The sequence below is a fragment of the Podarcis tiliguerta genome, assembly GCF_965153285.1.
Source record: "Podarcis tiliguerta genome assembly, chromosome: 11".
NCBI lineage: Eukaryota > Metazoa > Chordata > Lepidosauria > Squamata > Lacertidae > Podarcis > Podarcis tiliguerta.
In genome coordinates, this window is record NC_139544.1 from 47,908,133 (window position 1) to 47,928,573 (window position 20,441).

The 20,441-nt window shown below is 45.6% G+C and overlaps 1 protein-coding gene across 3 annotated transcripts in view; it reads left to right on the plus strand.

Annotated features, from left to right (window-relative positions):
• PDZD2 (PDZ domain containing 2) overlaps positions 1–20,441 on the plus strand; it is a 230,589-nt gene that overhangs the window by 60,934 nt on the left and 149,214 nt on the right. For 2 of the 3 annotated variants that reach the window (XM_083402586.1, XM_083402585.1), the window contains exon 2: positions 4,591–5,441. In XM_083402586.1, the coding sequence (XP_083258712.1) occupies positions 4,966–5,441 (476 nt within the window). In that variant the 5' untranslated portion in view covers positions 4,591–4,965. The remainder of the gene's footprint in view (positions 1–4,590; positions 5,442–20,441) is intronic. The other variant, XM_083402584.1, reaches the window with a different exon arrangement.

Genomic DNA, 20,441 nt, shown 5'->3' on the forward strand with positions numbered 1-20,441 from the left:
GCGAAGTTGAACCTTTGGAAGGTTGCAGCGCCTGTGGCTGTAGCGACTGATACAGGAAAGACATGCTTTGCTGCAGGTGGGGCAGATGAAGGCATCTGGTAGTGCTGCTGCAGATGCTCCCCAGTGGTCATTTTTCTTCTGATCTCTGCTATGGATGCACAACCTCACTGTCTTCAGGCATTTTGGATGTCTGCAAGAAGTGGGTTGATGTTGATGTAATTTATAATAAGCCAGATTTAATTGAGAGAGACACGGCGGTTCAAATCCCTGGAATGGGGTGAGCTCCCGTTGCTCTGTCCCAGCTCCTGCCAACCTAGCAGTTTGAAAGCACGCAAATAGATAAATAGGTACCACTCCAGCGGGAAGATAAACGGCGTTTCTGTGCGCTGCTCTGGTTCGCCAGAAGTGGCTTAGTCATGCTGGCCACATGGCCCGGAAGCTGTACACCGGCTCCCTCGGCCAATAAAGCGAGATGAGCGCCGCAACCCCAGAGTCTGCCACGACTGGACCTAATGGTCAGGGGTCCCTTTACCTTTAGATTTAATTGAGACATCTAATTAGTAGATTTATATCCCAATTTTAAAGCAAATACCTTCACAAAGTGGCAGGCTATACTACACAACTAAACAGCAATTGAGCAGCATAAAAAGCACAAGTGGGAAACAACCCAAATCCTTAAAATTGCCAGCAATGTCAATTGCCCCAGCATTGCCACAAAATACAGTGAAAACAAAATTAAAACAAAACAATGCCACCATTCCATTTCTACATCCTGATTTAAAACCAGTGTATTCTCTGCCTCCACAGGTGTTTTCTTGATTCCCTCACTGAAAAGTGTCCATGATCCTATGTAAAGTTCTGTATTCAGATTTTTGTCATACGTAAAATTCAGGCTGAAAAAAATCACCACAAACTTAAGCCCTCGATGTATGTTTTGAAATTAGAATTCATGAGCCCTTGGAAGAAATCCGTAAGGGTTGGGTTTTTTTTGGTTTTTTTGTTTCCTAAGCAACTTTATTATTGTGAACTTTTCCCACAGGAAGGGCTTGGGAAAAGAATTGAGCACATTTGCAGATGTGACAGAACTTTTTTGATCCCTAATATTTCCAGATTCTTCATTTTTAAGTTCTAAGAGTGGTCACATGCAAATGTTATTCTTCCTTTGACGAAATTAGCAAATCTGTGATGATGGAGCAAATGCAAATATTGTATTGCGGTTACAAAGAGGTCTTGACAAAGAGGTCTTCAGCTGTTCAGTGTTCTGAAGAACCACATCTACATCTAACCATAGGTGGGACATCTGATTTGGCTTGGGAACCAGGTATGCACGAGGTCACGAGCCATAACCTTTTACTTTCTACTGTGGTCCCAATCTAGTGAATGCCCGGGGGTGACGTGTGCCTGGGGGAGCTGCCATCTGGTTCGGTGGGTGATTTCCCCCGATGTAAATAGCATGGAAGACTGACTCCACGTTGGGACTGCAGCAGAGGGCAAAAAAATCAAGTCCTCTTCACTTCCAATGGCAGGGTCCCCATCCAGATTATCTGTCCCTGCACCACCAACTGAGTTTAAGAAGCCTTTTCATGTAATGTCTATATTTCGTGAATGGTGTCTCACCTGGTTTGGTCTTCTAGAAGCTCTAGCATTAGCTAAACCACAGCCTGCCCTTTTGAGGGAGATGAACAACACATTAAAAAACAATGTCAAAATGGGCTGGGCTTTGGATGTGTCTAATACACAGTCTTTCAAAAATAGTATCTGAAGAACGTATGCAAATAAATCAGATCTTGAAGAGTCAGCAATGGGCATTGTAATTACTTTCGTCTTCTTTTTTTAAAAAAAAATCTCTTTCTATAAGCCAGGAAATTGGTACTGAGGATGCTTTCGATACTCCGCTGGGAGGGACGTAAAAGGAAGGAAGAGCTCAATTTGTTAGAGGGAATGAAACAAAACTTTGCATGTAATCAGGATATCCCAAAATGCTCTGGGACTCGTTTAATAAAGTAATCTTGCGAAATATTAGCGTTGCATTGTTCTTCTTCATGTATGCCTGCCTTTTAGATGTTATTCTTCTCCTTTCAGCGCTAGACTTGGTGCCAATTCAACGACCCCTCTGTATCTCTGTTTGCAAGGTCAAAGGTAGCTTTGTGGAAACTGTTAGGGCACTTTCCTCATTCAGGATAATATGAGGATAATATGAAGTGAAAAGAAAGACAGAAAATGTAGATTTGCAGGGAAATTGTATATTTTACTTAATTTTTTTCCAAAATTATTCAAAGAAAGAGAAAACAATAATGGGTTGTATTCAAAGTCTCGTTAGTGCAAGGAGTTTCATTTTCTCAGTCAACTGTTCCCTTCCTGTACCCCCCCCCTTCCCTTGCACATCCCAAATCTACTACAGTGGTACCTTGGGGTAAGAACTTAATTCATTCCGGAGGTCCGTTCTTAGCCTGAAACTGTTCTTAACCTGAGGTACCACTTTAGCTAATGGGGCCTCCTGATGCTGCCACACGATTTCTGTTCTCATCCTGAAGCAAAGTTCTTAACCTGAGATACTATTTCTGGGTTAGTGGAGTCTGTAACCTGAAGCATCTGTAACTTGAGGTACCACTGGGGCTTCCACCAAACCTCTGGAGCAGATTGGGGCAAGGGCTCATGGGAAGAGCATAGAGAATGGAAGTTCTGTTGTGCTATCAGGACATTTTTGCTGCATACAACTGAATGCGGGCTGATGGGTTGGAATTCTCCCTACCAATTGGCTGCAAGAGCTGTGACTTTGATGTATGAAATAATAATAATAATAATAATAATAATAATAATAATAATAATAATAATATAATTTATTTATACCCCGCCCATCTGGCTGGGTTTCCCCAGCCACTCTGGGCGGCTTCCAACAGAACACTAAAATACAATAACCTATTAAACATTAAAAGCTTCCCTAAACAGGGCTGCCTTCAGATGTCTTCTTGAAGTCTGGTAGTTGTTTTTCTCTTTGACATCTGGTGGGAGGGCGTTCCACAGGGTGGGTGCCACTACCAAGAAGGCCCTCTGCCTGGTTCCCTGTAACTTAGCCTCTCGCATCGAGGGAACCACCAGAAGGCCCTCGGAGCTGGACTTCAGTGTCCAGGCAGAACGATGGGGGTGGAGACGCTCCTTCAGGCATACTGGACTGAGGCCGTTCAATATGTGAAATAAGCACATACACAACATTCAATTGGTTCTGCTGCTTAGGTGGTTTAGGGATTGTGCGTGTGTGTAGCATTCCAACTGCTCAGAAGTCACAAAAACAGCAGTTGTAGGGATCAGCTGAATTTGGACAAGTGTGGAAAGCAGGGAAGAGCACCAGCAGCGCTAGCCCGAGACATTTTGCCGTAGATGATAAGATATTCCCCTCCACCCCTAATTCCGCATGCTCCATTGCATCTGGGGGGGGGAGGCTAACTTGGGAGATACAGAACAGGTGACATTGACAGCTGTCTTCCCACACCTTGCTGCTGTTCCCCATCACACATGACCTGATTCTTGCTTCGCTCCGTCTCCAGGACTGGCCCTAAGCTAAGCACACTTGCAAGAGCAGTCAGTTTGGAGGGTAAGCTTGTGAATGTTGTGTGTGTGTGTGTGGGGGGGGGAGATTGGAGGGCACCGAACCAGAGGCACAACTAGAGAATGGACAAAGTAGCTATGACAAAGAAAAATGTGCCTACAATTTATATTTGTTTCACAGGATAATGTTGTTGGCATCTGTCTGTCTCGAGAGACGATGGAAGAGTGCGCCTTTGGGGGTTAAATCAAACCATTGGAGAGTTGCAGCGCCTGTTGTGGCTGTAGAGACAGATGCAGAAGAGAGATGTTTTGTTGCAGCTGGGGCAGATGAGGGCATCTGGTTTCGCTGTTACAGATACACGTTTCTTCTCTCTGCGCTCCTCCCAGCGGTCATTCCTCCTCTGGTCACTGCTGTGGATACATGACCTGACTGTCTGTCTCCAGGCACAAATGTCCATCCATGGATTCCTTAAAGGCGGATTCCACCAGTAATTCCAGGGGTGATATCAAAGAAGACAAACCCGTGGCTGCGATCATTGCAACCCAGAGCAAAAATAAGGAAGGCAAATTTGGAGGGTCATACTTGGCAGAATGTGTAGGTTAAATAGACATGTTATGATTAGCAAGAAGGCCTGCATGCGTATGCACATTCAGTTTGTGCCTTATTGTTCATTGTGTTCCATATCATGGCCATGCTAGAGCGTGTCAGAATCTTGGAAACTGGTTTTGACATAAATGGGCAGATACTAGATTCAGACACATACACATAATCTCCAAGTGTGCAGGAAGACATACGCATTTATAAACATTTCCTTGTATTCCTGCTCGTGTCCCTCTTCTGTAGTCTTTCCAGAACATGACTGATAACCCAAGAGTGTATTTAAAAAACACACAAATGAATAGAAAAACAGATTATAGAATTAACGAGAAAATAGAATAACGTTAAGGAAAGCTTTCTCATTAATGAGCATTGCAGACAGCTCTCAAATCCTTTATTTGAGAGTGAGAATTATGGTTTTAACTGTGTTGTTTCCCCCTTTCTAGGTCAAGCAGGTGTTGATGAATGCGGAGGAGCAATTATGGTCGCTGCTGGTGGAGCAGCGAGTGCCCGAGCGATTTCTGTGGAAAGAGCCAAAACTCTGCTTCCTTCCTCTTCTCGCTGAATTCTCCAGAGCCATTGTGTTCATTCTTTTAAATTAAAAAGCCTGCTCTGTTATCTTTGGCTTCACCGGCAGAAAAGAGAGAACTTTTTCATTCCTATTATTTTACTTCGGGCTCCCTCCCTTACTTTCGGTTTCTCTCAGTATGGTGGCTGATGAAGCGCAGAACTACCTTGATCCCAAAAGGTGCGTTGATCAAATCTCGACCACCCAATCCAGGAACAAGTTCATCACGTAATGGGACCCTGCCGTGGCCACAATGCCCATCACTCCGGAGAACGCCGTGCTGTTTCTTCCCATCCTTTACCGGTGGCTCCAAAACCATCTGAAGGAGGAAGTGGAGGAGCCAGAACACAGACTTTGCCACTCTGCCATTAAGAAGCTGAGGGAATACATCCAGCTCAACTTCCCAATAGAGGAGGCCAAACTGCAACATGGTACTTGTTTTGTGGACATGGAGATCTGCACACTGTACCTGACCAAGGATCCAGGAAAGACAGAGGCGCTTGGCCTAAGTTTTGGGAACATCCCTGCTCTGGGGGACTATGGTGAAAAGAGGAGAGTGGGGAGGAAGAGGAAGGGCCATAAGGGTCCTGTGCTGGACGTCGGAAGCATCTGGGTCACCGACTTAAAGAAAAACAGCCCTGCGGGGAAATGCGGAAAGGTTCGCTTGCGAGATGAGATCCTTTCGCTGAATGGACAATTGATGGTCGGAGTCGATATCAGCGGTGCAAGGTAGGAGGTTTAAATAAACTGTTGGCGTGCGAAATCGTTGTGTTTAAACCATCTCTCTACCTAGGTAAAGGTAAAGGTAAAGGGACCCCTGACCATTAGGTCCAGTCGTGGCCGACTCTTGGGTTGCGACGCTCATCTCGCTTTACTGGCCAAGGGAGCCGGCATACAGCTTCCGGGTCATGTGGCCAGCATAACTAAGCCGCTTCTGGCAAACCAGAGCAGCACACGGAAACGCCATTTACCTTCCCGCCGGAGTGGTACCTATTTATCTACTTGCGCTTTGACATGCTTTTGAACTGCTAGGTTGGCAGGAGCAGGGACCGAGCAACGGGAGCTCACCCCGTCATGGGGATTTGAACCGCCAACCTTCTGATCAGCGAGTCCTAGGCTCTGTGGTTTAACCCACAGTGCCACCCGCGTCCCTTTTCTCTACCTAGGTAGCGATCTTAAATGAGCCATTTCCCATCCATGCACTATCCCAGCGGTTCTCAACCTGTGGGTCCCCAGATGTTGTTGGACTGCAACTCCCATCATCCCTGAGCCTTGCTAGCTAGGGGTGATGGAAGTTGTAGTTCAACAACATCTGGGGACCCACAGGTTGAGGAAGGCTGCACTATCCCATGCTGATATAATAGTGCATCTGGTATGTTTTGATCAACAAGGCAGAAACCGCAAATGTTCCACTGCCATCACCAGGGATCCAAAATGTGGGTTTCGTTAGTGTAAATAGGGATACAGCTGGAAGTGCTTCCAAAGCCTGATTGCAGATGTCTTGAGGAAAGAGAAAGAGGGAGTCATCACTGTCACCACTCACCCCACTGGCTTGTAGTATTGACTGTTTTGGAGCTAGATGAACAATCAGTGCAGGCGTTAGGTGGGAAAAATGTTAGGTGCAGTTTTGTGTGCTAATACTCCTTCAGGTCTCCGGTAGGAGTTGGGCCTTTGGCAAGGACAGAGTACTGAATCCTATTGGCTTTCCGCAGATTGTTGTGTTTTCTTAGTGTTGAGACCAATAAGGACTGGGCAGGAATAGGAAACTTTTTATGCTTGCAAAGAGTCAAGGATGTGCTCAAAAAACTATCGAGGTCCCCAAAGCAGCCGAGATGGTTTGGGGCCCTTTCAGGGATGTTCCCCCAGTGGCTCTAGCATCTTGGGGGTGGGGCTGGATATGGGAACATGCCTTGCCTCATTGCGCCGGGCCTGCATGCAATGGCCGGCGGGCTGTCTTGAGGCTGCCCACAAATGCCACCGAATAATGCAAATATAGGAATGAATGCTGCGGAGGGTCTGGAGGAGTTGCGGGAAAACCTTATCGAAAGAGGAGGCAGATCTGAAGAGAAAAGAGCAGCCTGTGCGTGTCAAAGTACTTTAGGAATAAAGTCTTTTTTCCCTTTCTGTTAAAGAGCTTTGCATTCTCCTTATTTGATCTGACACTTCCCTCTGGGCTTAGAGCACTGACACGTGCTACTTGGACTTAATTTCATCTTTCTTCTTAACAGGTGTGGGTTGCAAGGGAATGTCACATCAGTGCCCTGCTCCTCTTCAATGCCCTTCACCTTTTAAAATAAAATAAAATAGTGCCCTCCTTTAAAGACAAGCTTCTGTGGGAACACAGCCCATTAAGTTCCGCACTCCATAGAAATAGACATACGCTGCTTAGATTTTTCTGTAGGAGGCTGCTGTCCTAACATACGTGGTGACTCAGTAATTTCTCTACCTTCTTTGCTCGTATGGCACAGCCTCTGCATAAGATCCTCTGAGGCACCTGTGTTAAATCAATAAATATATGTTCATGTATACAGGCACCTCCCCACTTAACTCGGGGGTTATGTTCCTGGGTACCGTGCATATACGTGAAATTGCATATAGTGGGAAATGCCACCTAAAAAGCCATTAAACATCCTCCTTTCTCAACTCTCAACAGGCCTCAAAGGCTTATGGAATTACTAGCTGTTTTCCTGCTCTTTCCTCACTATTTTTTGGCAGATTCCCCACTCATTTTGGGTTGTTTTTGCATCATTTTGGAGTTTAATTATTATATACCATATTTTTCTGTCTATAAGACGCCCCCTATTTTGGGGGACTCAGATTTAAGAAAATGGTAGGAGATGTATCCGTGTATAAGACGCCCCCTAATTTTTGACATTTTAAAGGGGAAAAACCCTAGTTTTATACATGGAAAAATACGGTAATTATTTACTGGTGCTACACGTCTATGTGACTGCGTGCAAGTTGAATGCTCGTTAAGTGGGGAGGCGCCTTCATCGTCTACACTGACTGGCAGCAGATCTCCTGGCCACAGACTGATGTCCTGGGATTGTGCTATAAACATCTACAGTGTAAACACGGGGGGAGGGAGGTTGTATACTTCCAATATGTTTGTGCAGGTTCCTCCCCCACCCCAGTACATAGGAAACTGCCTTACAGCAGGCCAGACTATTTCTCTATCTAGCCCAGTATTGCCCACTCATACTGGCAGCTTTCAAAATTCTCATTGTTGTAGGCACGTTTTGCGACAGGGAACTTCATTAGCGTGAGCAGTTTCTGAGCTCTGGGTGAAGTACTGCGCCTAAGATTTCAAATAATAATAATAATAATAATAATAATTTATTTGTACCCTGCCCATCTGGCTTGGTCTCCCCAGCCACTCTGGGCGACTTCCAACAAAGATTAAAAATACATTAAAATGTCACACATTAAAAACTTCCCTAAACAGGGCTGCCTTCAGATGTCTTCTGAATGTCAGGTAGTTGTTTTTCTCTTTGACATCTGATGGGAGGGTGTTCCACAGGGTGGGCGCCACTACCAAAAAGGCCCTCTGCTAGGTTCCCTGTAGCTTTGCTTCTCGCAGTGAGGGAACCACCAGAAGGCCCTTGGTGCTGGATCTCAGCATCTGGGCAGGATGATGGGGGTGGAGACGCTCCTTCAGGTATACTGCAGAGTGGAAAGAAAGGAGGACCCTTTTCTGCCTCTCGACTTCCAGCCACTCTCTGAAGACTGGAGAAGAGACCCTCTTGACAATATTAGGGGGTGGGTGGGATGTGGAAGTATGGCTTTGTTTTTTGCAGTCTTCAGATGAGGACCAGACCATGTGAAAAATAAACGTAAGATTTTAGCTGCAGTTCATTCATTTTCAGCTTTGTATTCCTGCTATAAAAGAGCTTGCCTAGACACTAATAACCTAGGTTTAAGGTGCCATTTAGCTCCCAGCTTTCATATCTCAGTTTCTAACACTGGCAGCTGTTCTCCCTAGTCCCAGGGAGAGGGCTTTCTCATCGACTGCTCCCTGATCCTTTTAACTGGAGATAGCAAGGATTGAATTCAAGACCATACATGTGAAGAAGAAGAAGTGTTTGGATTTGATATCCCGCCTTTCACTCCCTTTAAGGAGTCTCAAAGCGGCTAACAATCTCTTTTCCCTTCGTCCCCCACAACAAACACTCTGTGAGGTGAGTGAGGCTGAGAGACTTCAGAGAAGTGTGACTAGCCCAAGGTCACCCAGCAGCTGCATGTGGAGGAGCGGAGACGCGAACCCGGTTACCCAGATTACGTGACTACCGCTCTTAACCACTACACCACACTGTGCAAAGGATGTGCTGTCCTAGTGAGTTGTGTCTCCTCCTCTTCTCATTTTTAAATGACCTCCTGCACCCACAACACAATAGACCGTTTACGCCAGTGGTTCTCAAACTTTCCCCCCTCTGGGCCACACTTTGAAAATAAAAATTTGCTTGCACCGCACCATTTTTTTTTATTCATAAGAAATACATTGGGAAACAAAAAACAACTCCCAGCAGTGCTTGATTTATAGCACAAAACACAAGTACTTTATAATATGCTCACGGGACACCCAGAAAGTATAAAGCAATGCATAAGAACATGAATCATTCCCAAAACACAATTATAAACAAGTCTTCTCCAGCGCTTTGTCTGAATGGCGATTCTGGATCGCAAACAGGATTGACCTTGATGTGCTTGCTGCCGTTATAAAAAGATACCTATCCACCTTTGGCAAATAAAAGCAAATTATTTTGATACCGTACTACACTGAAATGTTTAAATGTTTCTTTGAATGTCCTTGAATCTTCTTGCTACTCCAGTGTGGCACGCCACACCTTTGTGAACCACTGTTTTACGCACATGTGTAACTTCAGACAAGAGGCCACACTGTTTGTCCTTTCTTCAGGTGCTTAAAAAAAACCTGGAATGAGGATGCAGTGATGCTCAATACTGGAGACAAGCAACAGTAGCTGCACAGGGCATCACGCCCATACCTTGCTTGTTAGAGGCATTTGACTTAGACACTTGCAAAAACAATGCAGGACTCTTCTGATATTCTTAATTCAACAGAGAATTTATGATTAGCCATGGAATTTGAGTACGCAAGCCAAAGAGGTAGACTAAAGCAAATAAATAAACCTGTCATATACTCCATGCACCATAATTCTTTATGAAATATTTGCACCAAAAACACACACGGAAAAGGTAGGATTTATACATTTCGGTTTGCCAGGATTTCTAACTGAGCGCCCTTGTTTTCTTCTTTCAAAAACAGGAAAAGCAGCTAATTCCATTGCTAAGGCTTATTCCAAGAAGTGTCATGTGTTGGATGTGTGGCACATTTTTTGCTGGGAGACCAGGATTCCTTTTGAAGCTTTCTGAGTGGCAAAGAATTAAAACTAGGGTCCCCAGTGAATGGAATGTCTGAAATACTCTGCAAATAGAAGTGTGCAATGCAAAAGGGAAGGGATCCACCCCAAAGTCACACTGTTGCTGTCCCTGCCCCATAGCCAGTATAGCCCCATAGTTTCTCCTTGTTAACTGGAAATGTCAACATGGGTTCAGTAAGCTATTCCACACTACACACCAGTTTGAAGCCCATAGATAGTATAGTATAGGGTCAGTGTCATTCAGGGATGCAACAGAAAATGCAGGGTAGACAGAGTGCTTTTCAAACTCAGAACAGCCCCCTGCAATGCAGGAATCTCAACTAATAAAAGAGTTTCCACCATGAGAAGGTAAGTCATGGCAATGGCAGTGTTAAGTTGTGGGTGAACATATCATACGACACAGCGATTCTTCAAACAGCTCTTGTTTATTCACAGGCCAGAACAGAACTGAAGGGTTCAGCCAGCCTGCTTATATAGAGCTCCACTGCAGTGCTACAGTAGCAACTTTCTGTAACTAGCCAATCACTGAACGTCACTTTCAATCCCCTATCTACAGTATCCCCCTGCTGGCCCAGGGTGAGAACTTCAGTACATAACAGGCAGGTTGCTTGTTACTGTCAATCCAGCCCACTCCTCTGCAGTGTGCAATCACTGGGAAACATTAGGTGTTTTGTAGGGTGGAGCATCAGTTTGCAATGCCTGATGGTGAGGTCCAAGAGTCCTGGGCAACATTCGTACACAAACACAACATGATCTACAATCTAATGCACAGGTTTTTTCCAGGAGAGAGAGGTAATTCTTGAGACAAGTTGGTGTGGGCAAAGTTCCCAAATGGCTGGAATCTTAAAAACCTCTGACCAAACAAACAAAGGTCTGAACTAGAGTTGAAATAAATGTTACATAAGTTTTGTAATCTGTCATTTTTTGCAAATCAGAGAAGTGGAGTGAGGGCTTTTCTTCCTGAACTGGTTTCTGCATTTCTTAGCCTATTGGATTCTTTCGGATGATTGGTGTCAAAATAAGTGACATTTTTGCCCCTTTTGAGGCAGAGAAATAGGTTTGTGGCTACACAAACATTACCAAAACTTCACACACTATGCAAATAATGCTTCCTTGTACCCTAACTGAGAATTTTAGGTCCACTCACTTCCGAATACAAATCTTTCCACGTACTTGGGAACCCCTCTTCATTTAACTTCTTAGTTTTCCAGATGCTAGGGAGTTGCAGGAAGATAACTAGCATGCCTTATTTAAATGCATTGAATTGGCTCGACAAATTTGTGTATGCTAGAGACTTGCAATGTGGTGATTGAAGCCGTATGTGGTGAATACTCCTAAGCATTACCAGCTGGGTAACATAGGAAACTGCCTTATACTGAGTTGGACTGTTGGTCCATCTAGGACAGTGTTGCGTACACTGACTTGCAGCAACTGCTGATGCTAAATTTATATTAAGTGAATAGCAGAAAGCATGGTAGGGACGCGGGTGGTACTGTGGGTTAAACCACGGTGCCTAGGGCTTGCTGATCAGAAGGTCAGTGGTTCGAATCCCCGCAACGGGGTGAGCGCCCGTTGCTCGGTCCCTGCTCCTGCCAACCTAGCAGTTCGAAAGCACGTCAAAGTGCAAGTAGATAAATAGGTACCACTCCAGCAGGAAGGTAAACAGCGTTTCCGTGCGCTGCCCTGGTTCACCAGAAGCGGCTTAGTCATGCTGGCCGCATGACCCGGAAGCTGTACGCCGGTTCCCTCGGCCAGTAAAGTGAGATGAGCGCCGCAACCCCAGAGTCATCCGCGACTGGACCTAATGGTCAGGGGACCCTTTACCCTTTTAGAAAGCATGGTTCCAGGGAATGTTTACTATTATGGCAGCAAAGGCATTTGATGGTTGAATTACGCATAAAAAAGGCTAGATGTGCTCTTTCTAATGTTGTGCCTCCAGGAAGAATCTTCAAAAGCTGATTGCTGCGTCCTACGCTAGAGCTTCACTCATAACTTAAAACGTGAATATCAAGCCTGAATTTATATATGATCTGAAGAGAAACCAGAGTATCTGATCAGAGTTTCTGATGTGTGGTGTGGGGAGCAGATCTTGGCTTTTTGCATGCAGATTTCAGGATGAATGAGCTGTCGTATTCCCCTACACACATAGGCACACACACTTCGTCTCAGCAGTATTTGCGGCAGTCTGATTTTAATACGCTGGCAGTCTCTGTGACCATATCTCCCTCTAGTGGCGCCCCTTAAAGATTCATTGTGCAGATTCTATGGCTAAAAAGGCATAAGGCACAGACTTCAACGCTGCAATTTGATCTGGTCTGGTGGCTTCATATTTTGTCTGCAGGAAAATGAGATAGGGTTGGGTATCCATTGCTGCAGATGTGCTGAGAATATGGCAAATGATGTTTTATGTTCAGTCCCTTTTTTGCCATCTTTTTTGCTTGTTTTGAAATGTTTCCTTAATAGGGAGAAGTTGCAAGACTTTGACATTTTGTCATTGTTTGGCTACAGACAACAGTATCAGGTACTGTAGTCCTGGAGCTAGGATCTAGGGTGATCACGTTAAGACTGAAGACTAATGAGGAGGCAGGAACAATGATAATTTTATATCTCCAAGGCTGCATACACACTAGACCTATAAAGCACAACAACAACACCCCCAACAAAATATGGGAGCTGTAGTTTACCCCTATGTAATGGTTATAGGGGTTGCTCATGCGTAAGTTGCCGTTACTCCTGGCTAGGTTGCCTGGTTGAACCCTTGCTGTCTGGACAGCCTCAAGTTCCGTCGCTGCCTCAGTCGCTGGCAGAATCCGTCAGTGGGCGTTTCTTAAACCTCTTCCAGCATAGAAGCTGTTTGACGCCCAGTCTCCTCCTACTTTGCCTGCGCAAAGTGGGTGTGGGCAACGGAGTACTCGTGCCTCTCCTCTGGTCTCCTGCGAAGAGTCCTGGAGCCACCTCTCCGATTCCCCCATCTGCCCCCCCTTCTCCACTGGTGTTACGCTGATTTCCTTCCCCAGCGGATGGGCTACCTCCCCCCCTACTGGGACCCTCTCCACCATCATCCTGGAGCCTCCTCTCCGCCTCCCGCTCCGATGGCAGTTACCTGACACCCTACAGTTCCCAGCTCCTTAGCAAACTATAGTTCGCATGATTCTTTGGGTGGGGGAGTCTTGCATTGAATGTCTGGTGCGTAACTCAGTCTAGAAATGGTTTTATTATTCTTATACAGTGGTACCTCGGGTTAAGAACTTGATTTGTTCTGGAGGTCCGTTCTTAACCTGAAACAGTTCTTAACCTGAAGCACCACTTTAGCTAATGGGGCCTCCCGCTGCCACCGTGCCACCGTCACGTGATTTCTGTTCTCATCCTGAAGCAAAGTTCTTAACCCGAGGTACTATTTCTGGGTTAGCGGAATCTGTAACCTGAAGCGTCTGTAACCCGAGGTACCACTGTACTTTGCTTTTAGGAATAATAGTTGCTTTTAGAACTTGCATTATTATTGCTTTCTGTATTTTGTCTCATTTTTATGTTCATGTACACCACTTTGCTTCATAGCCTGAAGCAATCAATGCACAAACTTGGAAAATTTATAATAAAGGAACACACAAAGAGGCAGGTCAGAACTGAAGAGAAACCAAAGGATACAGGGACACATGGCAGAACTCAGGAAGGCCTTATTATTGGCCAAATGAGCCTTAACAGGAACAGGAAGCCACCGTCTAGTCCTTCCTGTCCAGAAGGTCCTAATAGTCACCTTGGATGGGCAGAGTCATTCCAAGACCGGAGTGGTCATGCAACATGCAGTTCACAAATCGAATGTCTCCCAACTTGAGACTTGGTAGCTCCTGACATGATTTTGCCACCATGATCTGAAACACTGTGCGCGCTTTGATGCTCATGTGGCCAGTAGCAGTGTTGTGGGCCTAGGCTCCTCACCTGATATCTGCATGGCTGAGTTGCTGCTGCATCCTGGAACAGAGATGGGGAGAAGCAAGAAGTAAATACAGTCATACCTTGGAAGTCGAATGCCTTGTGAGTCCAATGTTTTGGCTCCCGAATGCCGCAAACCCAGAAGTGAGTGTTCTGGTTTGTGAACATTCTTTGGAACGTTCTTTGATGTGGCTTCTGCAGCTTTTGATTGGCTGCAGGAGCTTCCTGCAGCCAATCGGAAGCCGTGCCTTGGTTTCCAAACGTTTTGGAAGTCGAGCACACTTCCAGAACGGGTTCTGTTCGACTTCTGAGGTACGACTGTACACCAGTAGGCATGCGAGCTACAAATATATTTCCCTTCCCTTTAGCTGAAGGGAACTGTTCCATGCACACATCCTCCTGAACTGAAATGAGATTGGATGAGATTGTGGGTGAGTGTACCGTATTTTTTGCTCTATAAGACTCACTTTTCCCCTCCTAAAAAGTAAGGGGAAATGTGTGTGCGTCTTATGGAGCGAATGCAGGCTGCGCAGCTATCCCAGAAGCCAGAACAGCAAGAGCAGCTTTCGCTGCTCAGTGATCCCTCTTGCTGTTCTGGCTTCTGAGATTCAGAATATTTTTTTTCTTGTTTTCCTCCTCCAAAAACTAGATGCGTCTTGTGGTCTGGTGCGTCTTATAGAGCGAAAAATACTGTACTTGTTTTTTTGTTTTGCATCCCTGGGAAATGGGTCTGAGAAGGATGACTCCAGATTAAGTTTACAACAGCATTTCTGGGCGGTGCAAATGATAGCCTGTGTACGTGTGACTTTTCGTGTATGCACGACATTACCCCTAATGAAGAGCCATCCTTTCGTTTCTTGCTTGATTTGTTTCCCCTCAAACCAGCTTCCATCTGATTCGAAAAGGTAAGCCACAGCCACTTCACTGTTAAGCTGAGGTGTGTCCATTTGAGACAGTTTCTTGCACATGTGCAGATGACTGCTTCATGAATAGGTGTTTGGGCATGGTCACAGGGATGGAGAAACCAAGCAAATAAATGGACTTTGGGTGAAGACTTCCCTGCGCTCTTTCTGGCGTGTACCTCAACATTCAACTGCACGGCAGGGGTAAATGGCCGTGTGTTTTAAGCCGCTAATGTGTATATAACTTCAGAACTGCTGCATTTATGGTTGTGCTGCCCAAGTGTTTCTGGTGGAGGGCCAAAAGTTTATGATATGTTAAATGCATGGAAGCATTCCAGGTTTTGTTCTTACTTTAAAAAGAGCAGCCTGTGGGGGCAGGAGGATAGCAGAATTGAGTCTGTTATATGAGAGGAGGCTCAGGGTTCACCCTTTTCCTCTGGGTGGTGATTTGTGGTTCGAGTTGAAATCTCCCCCTGAGAGTTGCTATTTCCCCAGGAGAGAAGTTGTCACTGATGCCAATAGAGATTTCGGAGGTGAAAGGTTCCAATCCTGAATAGGCTTCTTGCTGCTGCATTGTAGGGTTCTTCAGTACTTTTCTGTGGGAGAAATTCAACATAGCACTGTGGCAGTCAGTCCATCAGTGCAAGTACAGTGGTACTTTGGTTTTCGAACGTCTCTGTTGACAAACATTTCGGTTTTTGAATGCCGTAAACCCAGAAGTAAATGCTTTGATTTCCGAACACGCCTCAGAAGTCGAACATGCCGCGTGGCTTCTTCTGAGCGCAAGATCCTGAGGCCTAGCTGTCAGCTGTTGAGTTTTCGGTTTTCGAACGTTTCAGAACCCGAATGGTCTACCGGAACGGATTACGTTTGAAAACTGAGGTACCACTGTATTTCAGCCAGATAAAACAATCTCTCCTCCTGCTATACACTGTTCTTTGGGTTACCCTCAGAGCTGATTTCAGGGGGTACACAGGGGAGCGCTTTTGGGCTAACAGAAGACCTTGTGTGGTCTTCCATTAGTTGAACCCCACACTTTGTATTTAACTCATTTACCAGTTTGTCCCAGATTCCCACCCAGCTTGGTTCATATTCTTTTTAATGTTTTAGTTCAGTTGTGCACATTTTTAATGTTTTAGTTCAGTTGAGGCAAGAGAGGGTGGGGCAGATGCCCTATCAACAAGGAACAAATTTGCACCTTGGACCTTATTTACCATTGCCTTGATCCAACAGGAAGAAATGTGCATGTGAAGAGTGTGTGTGTAATTCCCCAGGCAGAGAGCCCCAGTCCAGGAACTACACCAGCCATCAATCACACAGTCCATCTGTTTGGAAGTGTGATGGAATCCAGCCCTTTGATCCTCTGTCCAACTTCCAGAATAGATGGCTGGTGGTGCTTTTGAGATAACCTGCTTTGGGCTCTGGACAGGCCCTGGCTCCAGAACTCGGACTTCCAGCTTTTGGGGACGACGACACACACCTGCAGACCCCTTTGCACACGTCTCCTCTTGCTCAAGTGGAGTGTTGAGTGTTAAGGAAATAAGCATGAGGTATCGGAAAGCAGGAAGCTCTGAATCATAAATTCTTCATTCAGATAGAACTGGCTAATGCAGTTACAGGTCCGTGGAATTCAATCACTCGCTACTTATGCTGTGGAGAAAGAGACAATAAAACTGATTTATATTGATGCCAAAGCACGCAGGTATTTAGAGGGCGAGATCTTCAGAATCAACCATGGTTTTTTTCTAATGCAAAATGCACCCTGTGTGTTAAATAAAGATGTGTAGAAAACTGGATCCGGCTGCTGTTTTAAATTGGCACCGTTCGCTGCACAATGCCTAAGAGGCATGGCTGTGGGCAGCTCAGCGAGAGGTGCAGCAGAAAAGAAACTGCGAGCACATTTGCTAAGCAGGGTCCGGTATGGTTTCGAATTGGATGGGGGACTGTGCATTAAGATTCCTGCATTTCAGGGGGTTGGACTAGATGACCCTGGGACCCCTTCCAGTTCCGGGATTCTATTATTCATGTCCAATTCTCCCCCTGGTGTGGATAGCCACTGTTTGCTCACAAAGCAGACCAGGACAATGATGGTTGAGAATTGGGAGGGATAATGAGGGTCATCTAGTTCACCCCCCCTGCAATGCAAGAATCTCAACCAAAGCATCCATGAGAGATGGCCAGCCAACCTCTGCTTAAAAACCTCCAAGGGAGTTCACAACCTCCTGAGGCAGTCCGTTCCACTGTCGAACAGCTCTTACTTCCAAACAGTTCGTCCTGATGTTTAGTTGGAATCACACTCCTTGTAACTTGAATCCATCAGTTCAGGCCCTAGCCGCCACCAGGCAAAAACAAGCTTGCTCCATCTTTCCTGTGACAACCCTTTAGATATTTCAGAATGGCTATATTATCTCTTCTCAGTCTCCTCTTATCAAGGCTAAACATACCCAGCTCCCTCAACCATTCCTCATAAGGCTTGGTTTCCAGACCCTTGATCATCTTGGTTGCCCTCCTCTGCACACATTCCAGCTTGCCAACAGCCCAGAACTGGACACAGTATTCCAGAGAGTCTGTGGCTCTCTGGACTCCAACCCGCATTATCCCCAGCCGCTATGGCCAAGGGTTCAGAATGATGGGAATTGTAGTCGTGCAACATCTGGAAGAACATGGGTTTCTCCATCCCTGTCTTGGGAGGCCCAGTCTAGCTTGCTTAACTGACAGCATTCAGGGCGCCTTGCTCTGTCGACCCAAGCCTGACTGGCTAGTTGATAACTCAGGACTTTGATGGCGCAGCATGCAAGGTGCTTCATTTAATGAAGAAAAATGTGTATACAATCTCTTGGTGAACTTTTGACCTCTTTGCCCTTTTTGCGCAGTAGATCCTTATACAGTGGTACCTCGGGTTAAGTACTTAATTCGCTCCAGAGGTCTGTATTTAACCTGAAACTGTTCTTAACCTGAAGCACCACTTTAGCTAATGGGGCCTCCTGTTGCTGCTGCGCCGCCGGAGCACAATTTCTGTTCTCATCCTGAAGCAAAGTTCTTAACCTGAAGCACTATTTCTGTTTTAGCGGAGTCTGTAACCTGAAGCGTATGTAACCTGAGGTACCACTGTACTGCATTATAAGGGTTTTCAAAGCTCCTATCACTTTTGAAAGTGGTTTGCCATGTGGAATTATGATCAGCAGAGGCTGGTATTCAAGAAACTCAAATCCAAAGCAGCCTTGGATGTGTAGAACTAGCTGTGTGGTTTTTTGTGGGGTGTTTTTTTTCATGTTGGCTCCCTAAAGCAAATGAAATTTCATTTTTAAAAGCCTACCATATTTAGTGGCTCTAGATAGGAGAGACATATAAATAAAAGTAGGTTTGCAAATTATCTACTCACTGGAGTAGCTGGGAATGTATTTTTCCACAGTGCTAAGAAGTTCCCCTTTGGCCCTGATCTGTGTCTCATTTTATGCTTCTTGCGCATACATTGTGAAATGAACCCCCTTGCACATTTGTTGCTCCATCCAATGTACATATCACATTTGGCTTCAAGATACTGTACTTTATGTCTGCTGTCATTTCAGGCTTCAAAGCCAAGTGATGCTGGAGCCGCCAGTTTTCTGTTTTGAAAGAGAGGCTTCCAAACAAAAGATGCTCACGATATTTATAAAACTTCTGCCCACGCCAGTTTATTCTGCAGAGCCCAAGTGGCTGAGAAGCCCAGAGCTTAAACTCTCTGCCGCACTTTCTTCTCATGAAAAAATAAGCACGGCGACAAAGGAAAATGTATTAGCACGGATGAAATGTTATCCTATTTGGTTATATTTTTATATTTTGTTTAAGCATCTCTTCTGGAGTGTCGTTCTGCGCAAGTTTCAAAGAGGCCCTTTTGTAAAGCTGTGGAATTAAGAATGAAAAAGGGTCTGGACAGCAAGATAAACGAACACAATGAGAAGGCTTTGGGCTGGAATATGTGCAACAGCAGCACCATGTGAAAACTTTTATGGGTGAATTGGCTCAGTTGTGACCCAACATAAAGCCCTAAATGGCCTCGGTCCAGTATACCTGAAGGAGCATCTCCACCTCCATCGTTCTTCTGGGACACTGAGATCAGCGCTGAAGGCCTTCTGGCAGTTCCCTCGCTGCGAGAAGCCAAGTTACATGGAACCAGGCAGAGGGCCTTCTCGATAGTGGCACCCGCCCTGTGGAACGCCCTCCCACCAGATGTCAAAGAAAAAAATAACTACCAAACTTCTAGAAGACATCTGAAGGCAGCCCTGTTTAGGGAAGCTTTTAATGTTTAATAGGTTATTGTATTTTAGTGTTTTGTTGGAAGCCGCCCAGAGTGGCTGGGGAAACCCAGCCAGATGGGTGGGGTATAAATAATAAATTATTATTATTATTATTATAACACAGAGAACTTCCTATCAACTTTCGGGGGGCCCCCAGCCACCTCAGATATTTCATTGGGGGGGGGTCGAAGGGACCTCGGCCCCTAGGAGTTCACTCCTATGTATGAATAAGTCCACAGTGCTTCCTGTCATGTGGAGAAGGTATTTGGCTATTCCACCTGCAGCAAAAATCGGAAAAGCAATGACTGGTCAGCGCTATCATCTGGTAGTGCCTAACACACTGACTCCATGAAAATAAACCCCAACTGTGTATCTTTTTGATTACTTTAGCAGAATTACGCGAGCCTGGCCTACAGCCTTGGACCCAAGAACCTAGTTTTGTGTCACTGCCTGTGAAAAAGGGAAAGGGCAGGTTCCCGTTGAAGACGGCAGTCAAGTTGGAAAGGGTGAAGAAAGGTCTTTGGGGGGTGGGGGTGGGAGTTAATGGAGACGCCATCTGTGCTCACAACATTAAATTCGACGTCTGAAAGAATGCCCAGACTCCTGACTGGAGAAAGTGATCAAGGGAAAATCCAGGAAGAAAATCCTCATCTATGATTTAAGCCTGGATTCTTGAAACATTAATAAGTGGCAGGCTTATGGCACGTTTTGGACATGTGCTTGCTGGTGCATGAAAATGCAGTGGAAATTGCCTGGATGAGATAGTAAAGCAATCGGCTTCATATAGCTCTACGTCTAAAAAAGATAAAAGCTAAAGGACCGCTGGACAGTTAAGTCCAGTCAAAGGCGACTATGGGGTTGTGGTGCTCATCTCGCTTTCAGGCCGAGGGAGCCGGCGTTTGTCCACAGACAGCTTTCTGGGTCATGTGGCCAGCAGGACTAAACCGCTTCTGGCGCAACAGAACACCGTGACGGAAACCAGAGCGCACGGAAATGCCGTTTACCTTCCTGCCACAGCAGTATCTATTTATCTACTTGCACTGGTGTGCTTTTGAACTGCTAGGTTGGCAGGAGCTGGGACAGAGCAACAGGAGCTCACCCCGTCATGGGGATTCGAACCGCCGACCTTCTGATCAGCAAGCCCAAGAGGCTCAGTGGTTTTGACCACGGCACCACCTGCATCCCTACATCTATAGCTATATGAAGTAGGTTGCTTTTCTA